At 31.0% G+C, this 21,590-nt stretch overlaps 1 protein-coding gene across 2 annotated transcripts; it reads left to right on the forward strand.

Annotated features, from left to right (window-relative positions):
• Positions 1-2,844: 2,844 nt before the first annotated feature.
• Positions 2,845-20,422, forward strand: LOC106692891 (SET and MYND domain-containing protein 4). 2 transcript variants are annotated; one of them, XM_014439125.2, is made up of 12 exons: positions 2,845-3,167; positions 3,245-3,479; positions 4,978-5,155; positions 5,230-5,404; positions 5,548-5,703; positions 7,218-7,461; positions 9,487-9,752; positions 13,455-13,528; positions 15,572-15,814; positions 15,895-16,041; positions 16,647-16,806; positions 18,673-20,422. In XM_014439125.2, exons 1-12 carry the CDS (start codon positions 3,010-3,012, stop codon positions 18,806-18,808), a joined length of 2,172 nt encoding a protein of 723 aa, XP_014294611.1. In that variant the 5' UTR covers positions 2,845-3,009; the 3' UTR covers positions 18,809-20,422. The 2 variants fall into 2 exon arrangements, with proteins under 2 accessions (XP_014294611.1, XP_014294612.1); XM_014439126.2 differs by lacking the exon at positions 16,647-16,806.
• The last annotated feature ends 1,168 nt before the right edge of the window (positions 20,423-21,590 follow it).

Below are 21,590 nucleotides of genomic sequence, written 5' to 3' on the forward strand. Positions count from 1 at the left end.
TTTTTTTTTTTACCAGAAATTAATTTTTCTTGCTATTATTGTTATAATTGTTAGTATTTTATAAAATTATTGAAACTCTTTCTTTCAAAATTTTCATAGAATATTTTCAATGTTTATTATTTATTTTTAAATCTTATTTAGCGAATTAAATTTGCTAAAAACATTTTTTTTTTTTTTTATAAAATATGACATTCTGGAACAGTACTATTTACAAACGAATCTAAAATTAATATATTTGGGTCTGATGGACGTTGTTTTGGGTGAAAAAAGAAATTCTCAAGTACATCCATTTCTTTCCTTCAACGGAAAATATCCAAATTAACTCGATTCAAACGTATTTTTGCTCGTCGTAACAGAGTATAAGCAATGGTACGAACAAACTAGACTCAATTCGATCATTCACAAAAGTTTAAATAGAATACATTCGTTTTTAACAACGTTGTATAAGTTTTATCCTATTTTTGGTCAAATTGCATGAGTCTGTCGGAGTTGAGTCTGTCTTAGGCGATTTCTCCAGCCTGATATACTCTTTTCAGAAGGCCCACGACAAGGCGTATTCATTATAAGTTAGGAACGGCCGTGCCAGAGGATGAGCCCTGGACACTGACTTAGGTAGAGGAGGTCTAGGTGAGAGAGTCTGAGGCAGAGTAACAGTTCTAGTTGCCGAGATGAAGCGGACGGACTAGAACTGTCATGATAGGAGCCAGCTTACTAGTTGCCGAGATGAAGCGGACGGACCAGTAAGCTGATAAGGCTAGGTGCAGCTCTAGTTGCCGAGATGAAGCGGACGGACTAGAGCCGGGGAGAGACGGGAAATTACACTGGTTGCCGAGATGAAGCGGACGGACCAGTGTAACCGTTCAGGATTAGGTTACAATCTTAGTTGCCGAGATGAAGCGACGGACTAAGACTGCTGGAGTGAAGGAGAGGAGATAGGCCATCGCCTTAGGTGGACGTACTGAAAAACACAACTTTTGCGAGATTAGATTGGCAATAAACTTCTCTATCTCAAGCAGTGTATACGCCACCTGTGCCATGACTAGACCCAGGAAAGGAGGTGGATCTACGATCGAATTTGGGGATTTAGAGTCCCTTATTTATTGCATTGTTATCATTTATTATTCATTGCACAGATATTGCTAAGTATTATGTACAGAAATTATTAATATACAAAAATTACAACGTGTTCTTTACAAAATGAAGTAATAAGTAAATTTGAGAGCTTCGGTGAGGCTCGAGGTGCTGCGCTCTGGTGAGCTTTTACTATACCGCTTGCACCCTCTCGCTACAAGTCAATTCGGTTAACATTAATGTATTTAACAATAAATGTATGTCGGTGTGTTTTTACAACAATACTTTTTGATAGGGCTTCTATCGCATAGATCGATCTATAAAGACTCAGAATTGAAAAAAAACAACAATAAAAAACCTGTGCTATTTGTTAGGGCAGCAAACAACAAAAGAAAAGTCATATGGACCGATGGAGTAACTGCACTCATTATGAGTGTGAGTATAGTGCAACCAAGATGAGTGTGCCTGCGAGTAAAGGGAGGAGGGAGATGCGGAGTGGCAAACGTTCTTCCGCCACTTCTGACTGTACGGAGCATACGTAGTACGTGTTTTTCCTCCCAAATCCTATAATGCGCCTGCTCCGCACAATTCTGGGTAGTCTGAGTGGTTGTTGGAACAGACCGACTCAGTTGACTGGACTACCTTTCCTTCATCTCTTCGACTTAATACTACAACTTTACAATAGAAATTCCTCATATAATTTTTTTCAAAACTATTTTTCATTGATATCGTAAGATTATAGGTTTACCAGGTCAAGTAAACTGGATAGAGGGAAAACTATTCACTCTCAAACCAAAAAAATAATTATGTTCGTATTTGAATTCATGAAAACAGAGGTCCAACCATGTTTCCTCTGTTATGAAAACCCATAAATTCTGCATTTATCATAAGTTAATCTCATTCTAGAACCAAATATACTGCATTTTAAAACAGTAAAATTAAGAAAATTGTTCCACTAACTGTTTCACAATAAATTTAAACTTAAAAAGAGGTAGTTGTTTTCTGAACACAATGATTATGAAATCTTAAAAATGACTTTTTAGATGATAATGCGTTCTTAAATAGCATGTCAGAACAGTGCTGTCGATATATTTGTCTACAAAGTAAAACAAGAATCAATAAGAAACATTCCCAGTCAACGATAAAGGAGAACCTAGTAAAAGAAACTAGTTACCTCCCGTATTCGTAACTTAAGAGACCAAGAATAAAGGGATAAATGAGTTCCAAGTATCTATCATCTTATACTGCCATACGGCAAACAAAGTAAATATGTAATTTGTATATATCATGTATTATATTATATTATATATCTGTATTTGTAAATATATATAAATAAAGAGGTTTAGAAAATAAAAAAAGTATCTATCAGCCCCTCCCTATTCTTAGTACGCTCACGGCAGACTCATGCCATCATCGATGACACCGCCTTCAGCGGATCCGGCAGCTTATCTTATAATGCCACAATGGCAATCCAAGATCTTACTTACCTGTATATATACACTTATTTCTTTGTATATATTTAATTTATTGTTTTAATTTTTCTAGGAGGTCAGAAAAAAAAAAAAAAAAGTATCTAATTCCAAACTGGTTGGGCGTTACCAAGTTCTTGGGTTGTTCCCGGTAGGAGGGGTTTGTTTTCGTGTTAATGGGAGAAGGAGCAAGGGTGGGGGGTTGCACGAGTTCCCTCCTCTACAGGCAAACTTATTTTGGTTGCACTGTATAACTTCATAAAAAGTTTAGTGATTTCCAACAACCTCATTGTAAATACAATGTATAATGGTGGAAGGTTAATGTTTGGTTCACATAACTACAACAACAGTGTACACTAAATTAAATTGTGTATAGTGTTGAATTCCTGTTTTATCACTATTATTTTAATAGTGAATAAAAATAAAACATTTTGGGTTTTATACTAATAAAACCCAATAAAATTGTATAATGGAAAATAATGATGAATCAGATTCTCTAAATGATTGGCAAAATTTCTTAAATTATATATCTTTGAATGCTGAAGAAATTGGGATTATAAATGATGTTGAAAAGGCACAATCTTTAAGGGAAAAAGTTCAAATTTGTTATGATACAGACTTTGTGTAGTAAGTATCATAATATATTTAAGGATGTTAATTGTTTAGTTATATTGCTCTTATTATTCTTATTATTTCATTATTAGTGATGGGTTGAAACAGTGGCTCCGAGTTTGTCTTCAAAGACCCATAGCTACAAAGAAGTCATCAGTTGCTGAAAGGTTCAGGTTGAAAGGCAATGCCCACATTAAATCTAATGATAAAGTAACAGCACTGCTTTGTTACAATAGATCTCTATTTTATGCTCCAAAGGATTCTGATGAATTACGATCAGCATATGGTAACAGATCCTTTGTATTAATGGAAATGAAACATTACTCGGTAATTACATGTGTTATAAAAATTAAGTTAAAACATATCCAAATAATATAAATAAGTTTATATAACTTTTTTTAAAAATGTTTTTTCCTCATAGAGTTTCCTTTAAATCTGTTCGTTTATGCTAATTCGCCTTGCTTACTGTAGTAGAAAGAAATTTTTTTATAAATGTTCATGAAAATCAGAAACAAAATAAATGACTGCAATAAAACTATTTATCATTTTAAAAACATACAAAATGAAATAATAAATATATACTTTTTAAAATTTACACTAATAAATTAAATAGTACTTTATAATATTTAAACTATTGATTAATTGCTTCATAAAATTTATTTTCGATTATTCTTCCTTGGCTTCTGTGAAATAAACACTAGGCATAATTAACGCAAAATAGTTATTTCTTCATGGGTATTCATCCACTACATTTAACCAAACTACTATAATCATTTAAAAACAGCTTTATCCTGCTCTCTGCAGCAATACTCCCTTTGCTAATATCTGGATTAATAAAAAAAAAACTTTCATATATTCTTATCTTTGTTCGTGTAATCACTATTTTTAATAACCAAATAGCATCAACTAATTTATATACCTACTTTCCCATCAAAATGATTCCTTTAGCAAAAGTATATGGCTCCAATCTATTTTCCTCTAAATATTATTTATTCATTTCACTTCCTGAATTCATAATTTTAATGCTTTCTGTAATATTTTTGGTCTTTATAATTCTTTGCATAAAACCTACCCTTTCTTATTTGACAGAAACAATTTTCTATCGTTTTTGTTAGAAAAAAACAATTTTCTATTTTACATTTGGGTTGGATCAAAGAAGATCTTAAATGTTATTTTGACCTTATTATACCTTATTCCCTTAGATAATTGTACATAAACAATGTATTTAAATGGCCTCCTTAAATTTTTGAGGGACCACTTAATAATTCCCAATAATGCTTCCAAGTGTTAAGATTCCACCATGGGTTCTTGCCTCTAGGATCTTTGTTCCAAATCACTTAACTATGTCAATCTATGCATGAAATAGCCCCTTAAGTTTTTTAATTTAATCATTTAAAGATATATTATTGGGGCCGCCCGTAGCTCAGTGGTTAAGACATCGTCTTACCAATTTGATGTCTATTGGCAGTGCCGGCCTGGGGCATCGATTTTTTTCATTGAGTGGCAGTCCTACAAAATGAAAAACTTTGACCCCCAACCATGGTTAAGCAATATAGGACTCCAATGGGAGGCTTGGCCAGAAAAAAAAAAAAAAAAGATATATTTATGTAAAATATATTAACTATCATCATACTGCCTTGGCTTGAAATTGTTCCTAGGTTATTTTTCCTCTGTTACTGAATATTTATTGTGAATAAATAAACTATAGTTACTGCCCATCGTGCTACTTTATTACAGAAAGAAGGTCTGAACCATATTTTATTTAATATTATATTTTTATTCCCCATTACATGGCTGCTTAAAGGTCTTTATTTATTTACTGTAGGAATGTATTAAGGATATTGATAGAGGGATAATGAGAAATGAGTCTGATTTAAGGAAAATAAAATTACTTGCTCGAAAGGGTCAAGCTCTAATGGCTCTCACTAAATACTCTGAAGCAAACGAATCTTTCGAAGAAGCTATTTCTGTTAGCAAAAACCTCTGTGAACATTTAGAGAGAAGTTAGTCACTTTAATGTGCTTTTAAAGTTTTATCTTAGAATTTCTAATAATATTCTGATTTATCTTTTTTCCAGAGTCACAAAAAGTAGTGACCGAAATAAAGTCGCTGTTGAAAAAAATACCTGCTAATTATAATGGAAATCAAAAATTATCATCTCCTGAGGATGATTCTAATGCCATGAAGGGACCAAATTTGAATTTTGTTGAAAATGCTGATTTTGGAAGTGCTTCAAAAACTGTTAATTTAGTGTAAGCTCAGATTGTTATTTAAGGCTTATCAGTTTCATATTTTTCTTGGTTTAGTATTTTGTCTTAGGTTTATTCTTCAGTTTAATTACATTGTATATTAGTAACTGATTTTTTATATTGAAAATTATTGATATACACTTTAGGAGAAGTGCAGTTAAAGGAAGGTATGTTACTGCTAATGATGATATTAAAGTTGGCGATGTTCTATTTGTGGAAAGGCCATTCGCTTTTGTGGTACTTCCAGAATTGTCTGATAAATACTGCAGTTATTGCTGCAAGGCTGTTTGTGTTCCTGTCCCGTGAGTCTTCTTTCTTTTGATTATTGTTTGCATATATTAATGTAAATATGACTATTATTTTCTATTATATCTAGAAATATTTTGATATTATGCCATCTCTCTTATAATTAAGAAAATTATTTACAATGATGATGAGTTAATTGTTGACTGTGGATTTATATAATGAGAAGATGGTTGAGGGTGCGATAAGTGAAGAGCACAAATAAGTTGCAATAGTGCCAACATTTCAGCCAGAATTTCAAGCATTCATCAGGGCTAAGAACAAAAACAAAAAACAAGATAACAACCAGAGAATACAAGGATATACAGAATGATAAGAAAATAACTAACTTTTGGATACGTATAAGTTTTATTATTTTTATTAGTTGTTCTTTCCTCTTACTTAATTTTAATGTTATTTTTCTCATAAAGCCTTTATCTTTTTATAATACTTAAAATATTCATGTCTTTCAACACTTTATATGCATCCATAATATTAGTTATTTTCTAATAATTCTTTATAGCCTTCTATTTTTTTTTTTTTGTTATTAGCCCTGATGAAGGTTTGAAATTCTAACCGAAAAGTTGGCACTAATAAATAAGTTTCTCCTTAGTTGTGTTTTATTACCCCCAACCATCTTCTCCTCATGAAATTATTTACAATTATTCTAAGGAATTTAAACTCTTTGTAAACAACTTTAAGATCTTTGATTTTGATGTCACAAAAACAATGATGATGTAATAGATGTTATTGATTTGGAAATTACATATTAAATCATCCATATTTTTTATGACTATTTTACTTAAATCAATATCCATTTAGCTTGGTATTTTTTGTAACTGCTTTTAATTTTTTATTGTAACAAAGCCAAGTTAAAAAAAAAAAAGATCAAGTTCCAAATAGCATGATTATTTAATATCTGCTGATTACAGAAAATTATCCACAAAAAGTTTTGTAACAATTTTTGTTTACTCTTATTTCTCCTCAAAGATAGGTGGTGAATGAATAGTACTGAGTAAATAGTTTTCTAGTTAATTCTGTTCTCTGCCTTAGTTTTTTTTCTAAACCAATTTATTTAAAATGGATCTATGATACAAAATGCCTTCCAAAAATTTATTTCCTATTAAGCTCCAAGGACTGCATCAAAACCTAGGTGTATATTTCGTATAATTATTAAAATCAGATTACTACCCTCCATGCTTTATTAATTGTCTCATCCAATAGTGTTTGCTTTGCTTGATACTGGTAGTTGAGTGTCTATATCTTATTGAAAATACCGAAAAAAAAGCCATCCTTTGGAGAAAAAAAAAAAGAGCGTGAACAAACCCACTATTCCTGCCATCTGTGGTAGCCTTAGAAAAGAATATGGATTTCTTGGAAAACCCTTTAAAAGATTATATCTTGACAATGAACTGAAAAAGAAATGTGAGATTGGTGGCTCTGAACTACACTTTTGATTAACTATTGCTTTCCTAATCACTGAAATTTACTCTTGCAACACCCTATATGAACTTCATTTTTGGTTTTATTTTAGGTGCGAAAATTGTCCTCTAGCTTGTTTCTGTAATGAAACATGTAGAGATTCAGCTCAAGAAACTTTCCACAAATGGGAATGTGGAGGTCTTGAAGTTTGTTATAGCATTGGAATTGTTCACCTGGCTTTAAGGGTTGCTCTATTGGGAATGCTCGATGAGAATAAAGAGAAGTATAAGGAAGTTTCAGGTCTTATGTCTCATCTAGAAGAAAGCAGTGCTTCAGATGTATTCAACTATGCAGTAGTGAGTTTATCTAATTACTATAAAAATTATTAATATCGGTTAAGTTAATATGTTTTGAATTAGAAATAATGAAGTTGGGATGTAAGATAAAAATGAGTATGACCATTTTTTACTTTTACTTAAATGAAATATATAGCAAGAGGACAGTGTTGGGTAAAAATTAGCTATAGATAAAACTAATAGCTAAAATTGTCATGGATAAGATATTTATTTATTAATGGTTGAATAAGGGTTGTATCCATGACAATTTTAGTTATTATGTTCAGCTATAACTAATTTTTGCCCATCTGCAAGGGGATATATTGTGATTGTGAAACATTTTGAATCTGAGTTTTCAACAGAAATACACATTTTGAGATTCCTGAAGTCAAAATATTAAAATGTTTAAGGCCCCTGACTCCAAAAAACCAAGTCTTGCATATGTCTGGCTCTGAATTGAAAAGTTGTATGAAACTTAAATTAAGTAGGGATGGTAGTTAAGATGTAAATGAATATATTAGTAAGGGGAAATATTACTCCAATGAATAGTAAAAAAGTGTATATGAATAGGAAAAAAGTATATATGAATAGTAAAATAGTATATATGAATAGTAAACAATTTTGAAACGTGCAAGGATTAATTTAAACTAAAAACAGGGTGGTAAGAGAAAGTTGTGTAGTGCCTGTACTGCACCAGGTTTTTAATAAAATAGGGTTATTATCAAATAATTATGGATGTGATACAACCTAACTAACTTCTGAGGTTTGATTTGGACATCATCTTTCTAGGCTGAGTCAGCTAGCTACCTGTAAACAAATCCGTACTTCTATCTTCCTATGTCTTGAATTAAATTAAATTTTCTTGAACTTTTTGCTTGGTTTTTTTATTGTCATTAAATTATTAATTTTGTTATTCATACATTATAGAAATAATATATTGATTACAAATGTACTCATTATACATTTATAAATTATATAAACATTTAAATTTTCTCATAAATAGATAAAAAGAGAGTGTGGTGAAGATATATAAAGTGCTATAAGCTATTGAATAATAATCGATAACTAACTCTAATCTATTAGGTTAATTCTAATTAAGCCTTTGTTATTTACATCTCCCATCATAACAGCCACACCTACAGTTGTTTAACCCATTGACAGTTTATACTGTAACGGTCACGGGCATAGTGTCTAGTATCCAACGGTTTACTCTGTGACAGTCACAGGCTGAGCGTCAAGTACCATAGCTTATCTCGTACTACACACGAGCAGGGTAAGGCATTCAAACTGTTTAGTCTACCAAATATATCTAAGACAATGGATCTTTGCTTCCTCTGTTTTCTAAATTATTTTAACTGAAAATGAAGACCTGGTTAAGTTTTGAATTCAGTATGCCAGCTTTGGAACTGATCACACAATCCTTCACACCAGAGTTTAGTGCTTCAAAAAATTGTTTTTCAAAAAATGAAAAAGTGAGGAAGAAAACGATATACTACTGCTCGGATTGTGAAATTGGTTTGTGTATCCCGTGTGTTTTAAAATCTATCATACACTGGCTAATTACTGACAAGGCTCATATAAAACACATTTTTTTTTTTTTATTACATGCCAAAGTATTTCTGAACATGAAAAAACTAGACATTTTTTGGATGAGAATTTGTAATTTTATTACACAGAATGAGTTAAGTGCTATTTATTTACTTCTAATTAATATGGCACAATACTGTTATTTGAAACAGTTCTATCCCTCATAATGATAATAACTTAAACATTTAGTGATAAAAAATAAAGCCCTCGAATGTATGAAAGTCTTATTGTCGAGTTTGCTGGAGGTCTCTGGACATGCCATTGTCAGCTGGGTGACTCCCGTTGCCCTAATCACAAATGTATGGGCAGCTCTGGGCATACTGCAGTGCGAAGATGACTTGTGTCCACCACCTATTAATATGTGTAAGGGAATAAGCGAATTATCTGTTAATGTTTTTAGTTTCTTCTTTATATTTTATTCTGTTTTTTTATACTTACTGATTTCTGTTATTCTTACAGACAGCTACTTTATTGATTGTGTATTTCGAAGAATATACTAAGTTGTTTGAAGGTCTGCAAAGAAGAGAAAGGTTGTTGAATTTTGGAGGGAAACTTCTGTTGCACATCGCTCAGTTAATCTGTAATGGCCATGCTATAACAGACATTGAAACAAAATCTGATTCAGTTTCCAGTTTGTTAATTGAAAATCAAGTCCGTGTTGCCACTGCAATTTATCCCTCTGCCAGTATGATGAATCATTCCTGTGACCCAAGCATTGTAAATAGGCAAGTATCTTTTTTTTTTTCTCTCTCAATTTGCTCTATTTTATTTTAACTGTTATAACATTTTGTCATGTTGTGTTTACTTAAAATTGACTTTGAGATATTGTGTATTTAAATATAATTATTTTTTAAAATAATTATATATAAATCATAATTATATACATTATAATAAAATAAATTAAAAAACTTTTTCTCAGATTTTTTTTATTCGTGTAGTTGTATAAGAAATAAAATGTTTCAAAAATATATGAATAGTAAGTGAAATAAATGTTTTCATGAAAATTTATCTTTGAATTTTTTGTAGCACACTTGTAAAAATTGAAAGTAATTTAAATTTTATAACTTTTGATGAAATTTAACTATAGAACATAATTCCTTAAGTGTTAGAAAGTATGGAAATAACTTAATTCATATTGAATCAATTCATGTTGGTCATATTCATGAAGAAGCACATAATAAAAATAAAGGCCTCACGAACACGAAGGTTCGCTGCCGATACCACAAATCGCTCTCTACGTACATCCTTCCAGTGATGCTCCTCTAAACCCTTTCCCTTTAAATGCTTCCACTAAATTATTTTTAACACAATCCTCTGATCTACATTTCGGTCTACTCCTCGGCTGTTTACCTGTCTGTTCAGTGTTTATTAACATTTTAGGGATCCACTCATTACTAAGCCCTGGACAACCTTACACGCCCATCTCATACGCCGCAATGCTATAACTTCAATTATATTTACCAGGTGTAGGTCCCTTAATTCAGTATTGTGTTGTCGTCTAAATTCTCTTGTTAATTCATCCTTTTTCAGTCTATTTATTTTCAAGGTTTATTTTCAGAAACCTTAAGGTGCTGTTCATCCTTTAGTGTAAGAGTCCATGTCTTGCATCCATAAAGAACAGTGGGCAGGATAATAGTTTTGTAACTTCTAATTTTTAAGTTTTTCAATAGAAGGAGCGAGCTAAGCAGTTTCGAAATTGAAAAATAACAAGCATTTTCCGCCTTAAGAAACACATAACAAAATTTAATTTATTAAGTATGAGTAGAAAATGGTTTGGTTGCACTCAGTGAAGAACACAAATAAGTAAAAACTTATGTATTAATGCAACATTTCGGCTGGAATTTCTAGCCTTCATCAAGGCTAAGAACAAAAATAAAAGATAACAACCAATGAATAAAAGAATATATAGAATGATTAGAAAATAACTGTCATTATGGTTACATAAATAGTGTTGACAGACATGAATAGTATAAGTATTATAAGAAGATAAAGGCTGTATGAGAAGAGTAGTATTAAAATTAATTAAGAGGAAAGAATAAATAATGAAATACATATGACATTCTAGTTAGTAAAGATATGTTCAAAATGAAAATTATTAAAAATAAATTAATGAAAGAAATAGGAAATAATAAAACATAAAAAACAAACTTGCTTGGAAGAAATGTAAAGTCTAAGTAAAGTGGTGGGTGCATTTTGAGTTAAAAAAGTTTATTGGAAAATATGACGAAGTTACGGGAAGGTCAAGAATATGTTAAATTTACTTGGATGTGTAAAAATAAGAAATTTAAGAAAGAAACATTGAAAAGGGTGATGACAAATAATTTTAAAAAATATAAAAGAATATATAACATGGAGGATTACTTATTTGTGTTCTTTATTGATCAGCCTCAGGACCATCTTCTCATATATATTATCCGTAGTAAACAACGTTCTCATCATTAATTTATTATAAAATCTCTAATAAAACTCCATTGATTCCATAAAAAAATCAGTTATTATAAATATAAAGTATCTTCTTGTGGAAAGCAATTATTTATTCCAAATTTGGGTCAAATTGGACAAGCTGTTTTGAAACATAGATGTGAAGTTTTAAATATATTTGTGCATACATAAGCGAAAGTAGTGGATGGAATTTGTTATCACTGATATAGGATCATCTAGGTACCAATCCCCATGATCCGTGAAGATTTTATCAACATTGGAATTACAATAGTTTTTGTGTTGCATGTCACGTAGATTTGATGGAGCTGTATGTCTGTTTTCATAAAAGCAATTGTTCTTAGTTAAACTATATAAATATTATTGATATGAATCAAAAAATTCTAAAATATTTAAAAACAAAATAAAATTTAAAATTTTTTTTGGAATGATACAGAATTCTAAAATTTGTTAGCTGGTTAAACTGATAAGAGAGATATAAAATAAATAGTTAATTTCCAAAATTAATTATCCTTTAACAAAAATGTAGTTTTCAAATAAAAATAATGTGTAATGGCAAAATGATATCTATTGTAATAAAATATAATATATATATTTGTTTGGCTCTACAGACCTTGTAGATCTTTGGCCGCCCAAACTAGCCTTCTCCACCTCTCTCTGTCTTGGGCTACTGCTTTCCAGTTGTAGCTATTTTGCATTTTTTTTTATTCTGTCTATCCATCTGGTTTTTGGCCTCCAACGTGGTCTCTTGTCAATATACTGGCATTCACTGTTGTGTAAAAGGGTCCTGATGGATTACTTCGAGCCACATGTCCCGCCCATCTTAACCTCCTTGCCTTCATATCATGAGTTATTGAATGACCAGTCTCTGCAAGCAATTCACTGTTATTTCTCCTCCATGTGTTAAGACTCTGATCTGAGATTGCTCATGTAATTGTATGGAGGTCTTTCAAATCTCTCGCTTCTGCTTCTATGGTACTTGTTAGAACCCACATCTCGCAGCTGTATATCACAGCTGGTTTTATCATGACATTGTACACCCTTAGTTTCAGATTTTTAGAAATTTTTTGGGATTGGAGTATTCTTGACAGAATGAAGGCTCTTTTTTCACTTGTGATAAGCTGGCTATCTCAGTTCGTTGATCATTTATTGATGTTATTATGAAGTCAATGTTTGTGAAAATGTCTTCTTTTGACAACGATTTGCCATCCACGCAGACCATGTATGTCGTTTGGGTGGATTTTTTGGCTTACAATCATATACTTTATTTTGTCTTCATTTACTTCCTAGCCAATTTCCTCTGTCCTGCTATTAGAGTCTTTGCAAGTTTTTTCATGTCATCTTGGTTACTTCTTAGGACCACAATGTCATCCGCATATGTGAGGATTTTATGTTTCATTCTGATGACGTGCACCATTTTTGTGATGTTCAAAAATTTCAAATAAATTTATCTAGGGCTAAGTTGGACAGTGTTGGAGAGAGTCCATTTCCTTGTCTCAGATCTGTTATGACTTGAAATGCTTCAGATCCTTCTTCTTGTATCAGGATTCTGCATTTAGGATCATTTGCACACCGTGCTTTTGTCAGTCTTACTTCTTCCTGGCGAATTCCAGCTCAGTCATGATCTTCCAAAGATGGTTTCTCTCTATAGAATGATAGGCTGCTTTGAAATCGACAAATAATGCATGCACATCCTGATCTATTTCTCATCATTTTTCGAGTATCTGTTTTAGGCCGAAGATCTAGTCTAGCGTGGTCATTCCTCTCCTGAATCCTGCTTGGTGTTCACCTATTATATTCTTGTAATACCAAGATATATGATAGAGCAATTAACCAAATAAATAATTAAATGATTTAATTTATTCAGACTGATTACATATTAGTAACTGTTACTTCAAATTTGCAGTTGAAGTTGGTATCAATAAACTTCACCATTGTTTTACTATCACTATATAATAAAATTGATTCTTTCTTATTTTTTTTTTCAGTTTTTTCGAATCTCTCCTCATTGTCAGAGCCTCAAAAGATTTGAAAAAAGGAGATGAGGTGTACAACTGTTATGGTAAAATAGGCTGTATTTGAATAAATTATGTTTTTATAAACATTGAAATGATTATTTTTTCATATCTATCAATTTTTTAGACTTATTTATATCACAGTTACGATTATAAAATAAAGTTCAAGATAGATTATTGTGTATAATTCAGATTAAATATATTATTATTCTTATTTTGTATGCTTATTTAAAATAATATGCTTATTAACAAGTCATTAACAATAATGTACTTTGTTATTGATGACTGCAGAAAAAATTATTCAGTTTTTTTTATTATATAATTTAGAAGATTCGGAAATAGCCTTGACAGTTGCCATTTTTAAACAACTAAATTTCAAACTATCTCAAATTCATAGATATACATCATTACCTTCATTTATATGTATATTCTGGGATTTGGAAGATTCTATTGAAAAGAATTTGGAGTCTGACTCAGGAAATATAACAAAAAGCAGTATGGGTTTAGAGAATAAATTAGTATCAGAGATTTGATGTTTCCTACAAGGAAATAGAGAATATTTGTTAAAAAAAGGTTTAGGAATTTTTACCATTTTCATTGATCTTGAAAAGATATTTGACAGAGACAAGAAAGTATGACTAAAGCTTTGGGAAAGTATAGTAACTCAGTAAATGAAATTAGTAGCCTTCGACAGGAATTTATAATGAAAGAGACAGGCACATGATATAAAGTTAAGGCTAAATTATAATGAACTAATTTAATGTGAATTAATATAACTAATATAATATAGTACTTAAGATTGATGCACTTTAAATTTAATTACCTTTTATAAGGAATGAAGAGTCTATTAGTAGTGTGCCTAAGATTAGTTTGAGCAATCTACCTTTGACCATAGAACTATTCAAATTATAAGTTTTTTTTTTTGTTTTTTTTTCCCTACACCACAGGAAGTGGGCTATTACGCCATTTTCCTTCTCGCAGCCCAATACAATTTTATTCGTCCACTTAGTTCGTCCATATCTCGCTCAACATCCACCAGACCAACACACGCCAAAAGATGGTCCCCATCCATGTCCCCCATGTTGCATTATAAGTAATATTTTCTAATTAAACATATCCTGCATGGTTCTTTAAAAAATTTCCTAAAAAAAGATGTGTTATAAACCTGTAGTAATAAACTTCATACGAATTGGGTAAATCATATGGCTTCAATTTTTTAGAAAAATTTCACTTTATTCGTTTTTTTTTTTTTATATCATATTTAATTAGGATCATTTTAGCCTAATCAGTCTCCATTAAACACATTAATATTATGATGTGAGATTTAATATGAGGAGGATTGTCATGGGTGTGTTCAGTTGAGTAACTAGCACAAATAAGTGAAATATTTTATTTTATTTTTGCTGAAATCTGGTATTAAAACTAGATAACTATCTTAAAATAATAAAACCAGAATAAGAAGATAACAAAAATTATATGGAGGAGATGCTCGGGGCTGCGTTAAAAAAAACAAAAAATAGTTACCAACTATTTATTTGCCCCAATTTTTAGAGCTTCATCAGGGCTAAAAACTATTTCTTGTTCTTTTTTGACCGCACTTCCGACTTCATATTTTGAAAAATATGGTCAATCATTCATATGTATAATAACAAATAATAGTATAAGAAGGTAACATATAGTATTGGAATAATAAGGATTTATACTAGAAGATAACAAATATTGAAAATATTATAAAGTGAAAAAATTATTAAAGATAGGAAAAAAAATTCAAAACTCAGTTGTGAATCTGGGTAAGTTACCTTCCATTGACAGTTCTTCAACCAAATTTCACTCTGGCCATGGGCAGTCTTTTATCTCCAAACATTTCCTCCTTATATTAATGATATGATTAGTAATTGTGTACTATAATGTACTGTAGATAGGTGAACTTTTGTCCCTCTGTGAATAACTTTAAAGTTACTATTTTCTACATAAAAGTTATAATAATGTGTGGATATAAAAAATATTTGTTGTATGTTATTTAGTTATATTATTGTTTTTAGATTCAAGCTTGAGTTATTATTTATTGTTTTTTTATATTTCCCTTAAAGGGCCAATGGTTCAAAAAATGAGTTACGAAGAGAGGCAAGAACTCCTCCTATCTCAGTACAAGTTTGTCTGTGATTGCCAAAGCTGTGAAAATAAAATGGGTCCAGTGTCAGACGGTGTAATATGTCAATATTGTTCTTCTCAGCTGTTGTTTGGTTCAAAGGCATGCAGTAAATGTTCTAAAGAAGTTAATATGGAAGCACTCAAGTCAGAATTTGATGCTGCAAAAGATAACTTCGAGAAAGGTTTGTTGTATTAAAAAAATATATATATTTTCTTATATATGTTTATTTCTTTGTTCACAAGTATTGTGATACTTTTTCAGGGTCAGATCTACTGGCAGCTAGAAAGTTCTCTGATGCATATGACTTATTTAAAAAAGCATTGTCTACATATTTGAAACATTGTCATAAAAATCATAAAAAGAATTTAGATTGCAGAGATAGGCTTGCTTGTGTCTGTGCTAATATGGGTAATTTAAATAAATCTTTTTAAATTTTTTTTTATTGTGTAATTATTGAATAATGCTTTAATTGAAGTCATTAACATTTAGTAATTTAGTTTAACTTTTTAAACTATTATATATTGATAATTAACAATTTAGCAGTATCATAAAAATAATAATATAAATGTTAATATATATGATATTGCTGAATATTTTTTTCGACTCTATTTTTTACTTATTCTATATCGCTCCCTTTTATATTTTGTATTTATTTACCCTGTAATAATAATTTACTTATTACTTTTAATATTTATTACCAATCAATTTTACAGTATTTTTTTCACATCAGGATATTTCTATTAGTTAATTATTATCCTCATTTGTTATCACTTTAATCTTTGTAAAGATTTCAGCCATACTGTCATCTTTGATTTATTTACTCCAGGTCGTAACTAAGTCTCAAAGCTGCAATGCTGGTTCAATTTTAGTCTTGGAGTAAACTATTTTTGGATTAATTTCTGAAGTTAATTGTATCCTGAGACCAGTTTAGTTTGTTACTGAAGAGAAAAGCTGATAATTAGGACTGCTCCCTGACCCAGTTTCGGTACCATTATAATTCAAACCATTTGCAGGTCGAGAAGAAGAAGCATATGAATATATAATACAGAATATTGCTTGTATCGAAGATAAGTATGGAAAGACGGCTGTTGAATTAGGTCAAGAGATCTTAAAACTACTAACAGTCGCTACTAATCTTTTCAACAAAAATGAAAAACAATCCCCTAAGAACAGGTTTAAATTTAATCTACTAATTTTTTTTGCTAATTTTAGAATTGATTTTTATTCATTTTACCTTAAAAATTGTTATTTAAGCTTTGTAAAAATCTTTCTGGATTAATTCTATTGTTGGCAGTCCTAAAATTAACAAAATTAGTATGTTGATGTGAACTTCGCTCTCACTATATTGTCTTAGATCCAAATATCTGGTCAGAATATGTTTTGCTAGGTTTCCAATTTTTCTTCTACGAACAGGAGCAAAAATTCAAACAGTGTAAAAAAGACATGCTTTGGTTTATTCCATATTGAAAAGTTAGACATTGTTGAGATAGGAGACATATTAATGACTTTCTATCTACCTGGGATACCATCTTTTTAAAATGTGTTCATAATGGAAGACCTTCAGAAGTTTCTATATTTCTAATAGTTCTCCTGGTCTAGTTTTTCAAAAAGCAACACTTTTTCAAAATAATGAAAAATAAATATCTTGTGAATTACTTTTGGTTAATATGGAAACACCCTCTCCTACAAAGATAAATGTTATCAACTAAACTATAGAACATTCAACTAGCTTTGATTTGGGTGCTAATAGGCCTCTGTGGCTAATAGTACCGATGTTATAGTTTTTTATGAACCAATAATTTTTTCCAAACAATGAGAGATCTACATTTTGTGAATTAAAGCAGCTTCAACTGTTCTTCTCATTGGAGCTAGAATGTAAAAATTATGGTGGAAAAATGCAGGTTATTTACCTTGTGATGGAAGCCACAATTTACAGTAATGAAAACACCATAATCTTCAGCGACTACGAAGCCTCAATACAGAAATTATAAACACCGTTGCAGAGTCACCCATTAAAGAAAAATGTAGAAACATGGCTACTATTATGAAGAAAATAGGAAGGGCTATAGCTCTACAATAGACCATGTTGGTATATGTGGCAATGAACAAACTGACAAGTTAGCTAAGCTCGTTTGTATGGCAAACCAGCCTTCGATCACTTTCTTACAGAGCAGTGAAATCTATTCTTAGTTCTCATTATTAGGACAGAACAAGTGCCAGACACAAAGTTCAAGTGGAAGGTAAGAAGTGGGAGAGCCTACTGAATAAGGATGAGCTAATTTCCGGCGATCTTAGCAGAGCTGATAGGGTGACTTGCTACGGCCTAGTGACAGGACATGATCTGCTCCAAAAACACCTCCACCAATAGACATCGCATATTCACCAACATGCACCCTATGCAACAGGGTTGTAACATATATTGGCCCAAAAAATATTCAAGAAGATGAAAACCGACTCAAGGCAAAAGTAAACTTACCTATTTCCTGTAGCATAAAAAAAAAAAAATTCAAATTTCATTTGGCAAATTTTCTGGAAACTGCAAAATAAATTTTTAAAATATTGATTTGTCATTATTTGTAAAAAAAATGTTGCTTTTTGAAAAACAACTATTGAAGGCAAAAAAATACTTTTTGGGTTCAAATTTTAGCAAATTTACCCTACTTTAAATTATGCTATATTAAGATTTTAGTGTTGTAGATAGTTTTAAAGATAGAGGAAAAATTAATTTTTTGTAGCATTTTAAAACCGCTACCATTTTTTATTCACCTAACAATTGTTAGCATAGTCATCAGTTTTAATACTTAACTATAGTTTTCAATTAAGTAATCAAAAATTGGGTTGAAATTATATCTTTCCCCAGACTGTTAGGCTATTACTGTGATTGTGTCTACTAGGGCTCTGTATGAAATAAATTTTACTTTGAGTAACCTTAGGAAAAAGTATTCTCACTATTATGGATAAGTAATTTTATTTAACTTTTATACATCATTTAGTTCAATTTTATTTAAATAAAGTCGATATATGAGTTTTATATTGCAGGAAAATTTTGGAACATTGCGTTAAACTGGGAAGTAGAGGTAAGTTCATATTAGAATTATCCTATGGAGATTGGCATCAAAGATATAAATATTGCTGCCAACATTTGGATTATTTATCTTTGGCTCTCAATGTGTAATATCTATATGGCTGTTTATATTTGTGATTAATGTATTTATCTTTGTGTGTCAATATTTATATGTACCTCAGTTTTTGTGATAAAATTGAATATTTATAGTTTATAATTTTTTTTTTTATATTTTGTGTCCCTTTTTTTTTTTTTTTTTTTACTACCACTTAGACACCTTTCCTCAGTAGATTATATGGTCAACTAATCTTCCATTTTTTTTCTTTTATGCTATAATATTTCATGAAATATTTTAGATGCAAATATGAATCAATTCCTTTGTTCTAAAACAGAAGAAAATTGTTGGGGGAGATGGAGGTGCAGTTATGAAAGTAACACATAGAAATTTTTAATTATTAAAACAGTATCATACTTCATTGGATCTTTCTTTCTTGTTGACCATATGCTCTCCCAACATTTTGATGATTAATCTACACTTAACAATATCGTCATTATTTGTTGAGTTTATTTTTTAGTCTTCATTATGAATTTGTATCCATATTTGTGATGAATTTATTCATCTTGGTGTGTCAATGTTCGTGCTAATATTCATATTGTAAAGCTTGATAATATCTAAAACTTGTTAATGTTGTTTTCTCTATCAGATCTATTATATGAAGTATTGTTTATTCATGTTTGAATTAATTTAGTTGATTTAAGTTTAACTGTTTGTCTTCCTTATGGATGAGATATGGAAAGGTGTGTAAAAGGAGAGGCCCAAGAGCACTAGTAGGGTTTTGGAACCTTACTCCAGTACTGGCTCAAGCGATGCTATATGCAGATGATATTGTACTGATAGCTGACTCTGAAGAGGCTCTTCAGACATCCTTGAATGAATGGAATGAGGAACTGAAGATAAGAGGTTTACAAATAAACCCTAACAAATGCAAAATTATGTGTTTCGATAGAGAAAACCCAGAGCCTAGGATTTTTTGTAATGGTGAACCCCTAGAACTTACAAATACTTATACGTATCTAGGGACCATAATAAGTAAAGATGGTAAAATAGACCAGGAGGTTCTAAAACGAGTGAAGAAGGCCAATGGAGTGTACCATCAAATTTCTAAAACTCTTATAGGCAAGCTAGAAGTAAGTGGAGATGCCAAAATACGGATATTTAGATTCATTTTCTTCCCAGTCCTCCTATATGGATCAGAAAACTGGATGTAGGAAGGATAACGTCAGCAGAAATGAGATTCCTCCGAAGAATAGTTGGTAAGACCAGGAGAGAATGTGTCAGAAATGAAAGGTTTTGGAGGATCTGGGTGTGAAGTCAGTGTAAGACACAATGCAAGAGTGACAACTGAAGTGGTACGGACACGTGGTATTTTGAAGCTAGGCGGGAAGGAAGACGGCTTCGTGGCAGACCCAGGTGCATGTACTCTTGAGTACATTACAAACTTGGAGCAGCAAGAGAATGTACCATCCCGGAGATGATAAGACTAGCCAGGGATAGGGACCGGTGGGCTAGATGGACTGAGAGTGTGACTCCATGCTTGAGGGTACACAGGAGTTAGAGGAAGAAGAAGAAGATTTAAGTTTAATTTTTAGTGATTTTTAACATCTACGCTATGATTTTATATGGAATATTTTGAATTCAGATGTTAATAAATTAATTGTTTTATATTATAGTTTTCTTTTGTTATTCCCTATATATTATCGTAATTGTTGTCTGAGAAAGTCTTTTACCTGGTCACTTCTCATTTCTTTTCTTCTATTTTTATATTGTAAACTAGATTAGTTAATTTGGTTTTTAAATAAAAAATCAAAGTATACATGTGTACTGTAATATGAGTGCTTGAAGAGGGCCTACATGGTGTCTATTGCATTATATATTTTTTCTCAGGATATAGTACCATTCATCATTCTGCATACTGTAACTAGGTATGGGGAATACTAATTTACAATTTAAATTAGCTTTTCTACAATTTGCTTTCTATGAAATAAAATTTAATAAAAAATAATGGTATCATTCACTAATTTTAAATATCATTATAATTTCATAGATTATTGTACAACAAACTTGAATGATATGCTCTTTGGAATCAAATCCATCAATGACTAGTACCTAAGGCAAAGAGGTTAGAACAACAATTATGGGCAAAGTATCAACAATTCAGGAAAGACAAAAAAAAAAAAAAAAAATGGAAAAGATTGAATGAATTACAAAAATTGGTATCTTCCATAACACTAATATCAGGTCATGATTTTTAGACTGAATGAGATGGTTTTCAAAACTTTTAAAAATGGAGCCTGGGAAAATCGCTAAATAAGGTTTTTTAAGTCCAATTTTAGTTGGAAAAGAGGGCAAGTGGGATAAAGGACTAGGTGGGAGGATGATATAAAAAATATTTTTTCAAATATATTTATTGAAATTTACTACTATACTATACTATATAATACATTCAGCAAATTTGATCTTAGTTATAATGGAGTGGAACAGGTGTGTAGAGAACTACACATTGGTAGCACTCTAATGACGTTTGTACACTAGAGGATCTCGTGACCATCTTCTTTTTAGGCGCCTCGGAGGATTGTCGGGAATGGAAGAGGATGCAAGGTTAGAAACTAGTGGGTTTGGGTGGTTAGGGAATTTATAATGGAACGAATGATGTCTGGTTCGGGCTAGATCGGTTACACAGGGAACATTAAGGCCTTTATGTATGATTTTATTAGTGACAAAGTAAGGAGCATTGAGGATTTTACGAAGGATTTTGGATTGTAAGGATTGGATACAAGAAGAATTCGAAGGTTTAGTGGAGCCCCAAAGCTCAACTCCTTATGTATAGATTGG

The sequence above is a fragment of the Halyomorpha halys genome, unplaced genomic scaffold, assembly GCF_000696795.3.
Source record: "Halyomorpha halys isolate HHAL.00 unplaced genomic scaffold, Hhal_1.1 Scaffold75.1, whole genome shotgun sequence".
Lineage (NCBI taxonomy): Eukaryota > Metazoa > Arthropoda > Insecta > Hemiptera > Pentatomidae > Halyomorpha > Halyomorpha halys.

What these genes read in the sequence shown, in the direction of transcription:
- LOC106692891 (XM_014439125.2), top strand. Translation starts at nt 3,010, where the DNA reads ATGGAAAATAATGATGAATCAGATTCTCTAAATGATTGGCAAAATTTC. An exon ending in TCAAAAACTGTTAATTTAGT is followed by an intron (nt 5,405 to 5,547) that starts GTAAGCTCAGAT and finishes TATACACTTTAG; the next exon opens with GAGAAGTGCAGTTAAAGGAA. An exon ending in TGAGGTGTACAACTGTTATG is followed by an intron (nt 13,529 to 15,571) that starts GTAAAATAGGCT and finishes TTTCCCTTAAAG; the next exon opens with GGCCAATGGTTCAAAAAATG.